This window comes from Patella vulgata, chromosome 2 (assembly GCF_932274485.2).
Source record: "Patella vulgata chromosome 2, xgPatVulg1.2, whole genome shotgun sequence".
NCBI classification, from domain to species: Eukaryota; Metazoa; Mollusca; class Gastropoda; family Patellidae; genus Patella; species Patella vulgata.
In genome coordinates this window covers 91,511,612-91,515,084 of record NC_065880.2, presented here as the reverse complement: position 1 = coordinate 91,515,084, position 3,473 = coordinate 91,511,612, and the positions used below count along the sequence as shown (strand labels likewise).

Genomic DNA, 3,473 nt, shown 5'->3' with positions numbered 1-3,473 from the left:
CACCCCTTAAGGCCGACACATATCTAAACTGTATCCTTGCACTGAAAGCAGGAAATACAACGAGTGTGGGAAATTTGACGTCTGTCATGGTATCAAGCCGGTCGTACGTTCATAAAATGTGCATGGCTGAAATCAAAGAAAACATTTTTGATGACACGGCAAATTTTATGCCATGACAGACGTCAAGTTCCCCATTGCACGCGTTAGACCTTAGGGCCAGTGGTAGCTGTGTTTTAGATCGTATAACCTAGTAATGTTCTCCCCGTTAAATCCATGATACCTAGAGAAAGACAGATCGGAGATGATCCTCCACTTTTGAGCACATTTGACGTTATATGCGGAATGTGGGTTAGGACCTGCAGATTTCGTCAATGCCTTGAGATGTAAACAGGGTTATGGTTGGGATTAGTGCTAGCCCTGTTTACATCTCGTGACCTTTGGCTAAACTTGAAGTTAGCCTTATCAATTAGATCTATCTAACCACCTTGAAGAGAGTTGGCCCAACGCCCGACCGAAGAATTCTATAGGCTGTGTCTTCGTCTTCGTTGGTGATTCCCTAATTCATGTCTGTTTACAGGGGTTAGAAATTATAGTGTGATTATGTCTACTAAAGATACTGAGAACCCGCATTGGATGTCCAGGTGACATATAAATGCAGATGACTGTAGCTAGCATCTGCATTGCAATAACCGCCCCCGCCCCCGCCCCCGACACCGACCCCAATACCCACCTTAACCCTAATACAACCACATCATTTTATATCACCAGGTATAATATTTCACAATTCGATCATCTATGTGCATTTCCTTTTAATTGTATGTTTTAGGATGTGAGGTCATTATCTGTTTAAACGAATAGATAACTCCATCATCTGTTTGAACTTATAAATGAAATGGGGTTTAACGTCCTACTGTTCTTCTCCGACTGGGCTAATGATGACGGGGTTTGAATAGGTAAACCCAACCATCAGCTTGAACATCTATTTGAACGAACAGAAACAGATAAGTCCATTATCTGTTTTAACGAACAGATAATTTCGCCATTTGTTTCAACAAACAGGAAACTCCATCATCTGTTTCAACGAACAGATAACTCTATCATCTGTTTCAACGAACAGATAGCTCTATCAGCTGTTTGAACGAACAGATAACTTTATCAGCTGTTTGAACGAACATATAACTCCATCTGTTTGAACGAACAGATAATCCACCGTCTTGTCCGTCTATTTAAACGAACAAATATCTCCATCGTCTATTTTGACGAACATATAACTCACATCATATGTTTAGACACGTTTCAACAGATAACATACAATTACGTCATATGTTTCCACGGTGTGTTCAAAGAGGTAACTATCCCATTTGTTGGAACTCCATGTTTGAATAAGTAACTCCTTTATCTGTTTGAACAGTTCATCATTTATATTTGAACAATCTGTCCCACAATCTGTTCAAACAGAGAACTCTATCATCCGTTTGAACGAATAGATAACTCCATCATTCGTTTGAACACACTCCATCATCTGTTTGAACGAACAGATAAATCCATCATCTGTTTGAACGAACAGATAACTCCACCATCTGTTTGAACGAACAGATTACTCCATCGTCTGTTCAAACTTGTGTAGACGAGGTATCCTTTATAACTGATTCAGATTTAGCTCTCTGCGATTCGGGAGTTGAATTATTACCGGTGTCCATTAATGTTAAATTAATCGGCTGAGTCGTCCTCTTGGGCACAGGATCAATTTGATTACGTCGACAGCACAAGATCTTATTAAAATTCTTCCGAAACTTTTCATTCATAAAAGCAAACACAATTGGATTAACACACGCGCTACTAAGAGCCAGCCATTGCAAATAATATTTTGAGGCCAGTGATTTTTCCGAGGCCAATAATTTTGTTTCTTTAGCGACGACTTCAAAGATGATTAATGGCGACCAACAGCCTGTGAACAACAACACAACCACGATTAACATCTTGACCGCTTTTTTCTTGTAACGAGTCTGAACGTCCTCGGATTGTCGGAATGATGAACCTATTGGTCGCTTGGACCACAGCGTATAGCATATAACAGAATACGTCACGGTCATGAAGACGAACGGGATTATGAACAAGACGACCATAGTTAACCATATTTGTAGTTGGTCAATTGGGCTTCTGTCGTGGCCCCGACAGAAATGAGCCGTTCGGTGATCTGTGTGTTTAGGGCAACCTTTAGGATCCACACACACTTCAAACAGTTCAAAACAGAACGAATACGGTATGCTTGATACAAGGGCGATAATCCATACAATTAGCAACAAAATGGCTGCCCTTTTTGGTGTTTTTACAGCATTGGCTTTTAACGGGTGAACAATGGCATAATATCTATCAAAAGCGATGCAACACAGCGTCAAGGAACTTGATGACACGGTTAAGTTATCAATGAACGGCACAAGTTTACACGAAAAGGCGCCAAATATCCAATATTTAGTCAGAATGTTGCCGAGGTTAATAGGCATGCACGTGACGGTTACAGTAAAATCACTAATAGCCAACGAAACTATGAAAACATTAACAATAGACCGCATGTGGCGATTACATATAAACGTTAAAAACACTAACGAATTGCCCACGAGCGACACCGTTATTATGACGCTATACAGGAACACTAGCATGCTTTTTGTGACGTTACTTATGTCTCTGATGACGTCAATGGGAATACTGGTCGGCTGAAATGTCTCTGGTGTTCTCTCCATGAAGGGTTTACAGAACGTCAGATCCGATTCGTTATGGCTGACGTTGAGTATCCGTTTACAGACATTTTGAAGAAGTTCCTGGACTTGTTGTGGATCTGTTTTGTCTATAGTGTGCAGCCAAGGCAAGGTATGGTCGAATTGAGACGTGTTTATCGCCATTTTACACTAGGCCTCTTCTTCCTGTTTTAAAATAGAAAATGTTTTATAATAAAGTTAGGTGTAATCCATTCAATGCGGTTTATGCCATTTAGAGCTAGACAAATTTTGTCTTTATATCAATATCAATCAAATCTTATTTCGTTTCGTTTTTCTATAGGCCTAGTTCAAAATTTCGTTTTAGGCCTACTTGTCTTTACTACACTAGGATCTCTATAGATATGTATTTTAATCAGATTGATTCAGATTGATCAGGGGTGGTTGGATGGCCGAATGGTTATGTCATTGAGACAACTGGTGGGGTTTCGATTCCCCGGTTGTACGTGACAAGGAGTAGCGTCGCCAGTCCAACCTCGTGGGTTTTCTCCGGGTCCTCCGGTTTCCTCCCACTGCTAAATACCCCTACGCGCAAGCGAATGATTGAAATAAAGTTAAACCATGTGTTAGTCCCGAAATGACCTAGTTTGTGTCGAGTGGACGTTAAACCCCATTTCTCTCTCTTTCTCAGATTGATCAATAATCCTCCATGTTCAAATTTGGTAGTCTCTAACGTTTCTTATTTTGTCCGTTTTGTTT

At 40.4% G+C, this 3,473-nt stretch overlaps 1 protein-coding gene across 1 annotated transcript; it reads right to left on the bottom strand.

The window, feature by feature from the left end:
• Positions 1-986: 986 nt before the first annotated feature.
• Positions 987-2,907, bottom strand: LOC126810098 (QRFP-like peptide receptor). The gene has a single exon (XM_050535064.2). The coding sequence runs from the start codon at positions 2,898-2,900 to the stop codon at positions 1,614-1,616; it is 1,287 nt and encodes a 428-aa protein (XP_050391021.1). The 5' UTR covers positions 2,901-2,907; the 3' UTR covers positions 987-1,613.
• Between the last annotated feature and the right edge of the window lie 566 nt (positions 2,908-3,473).

Excerpts from the sequence above, each read along its gene's own strand:
- LOC126810098 (XM_050535064.2), bottom strand. The coding sequence starts at position 2,900 with ATGGCGATAAACACGTCTCAATTCGACCATACCTTGCCTTGGCTGCAC.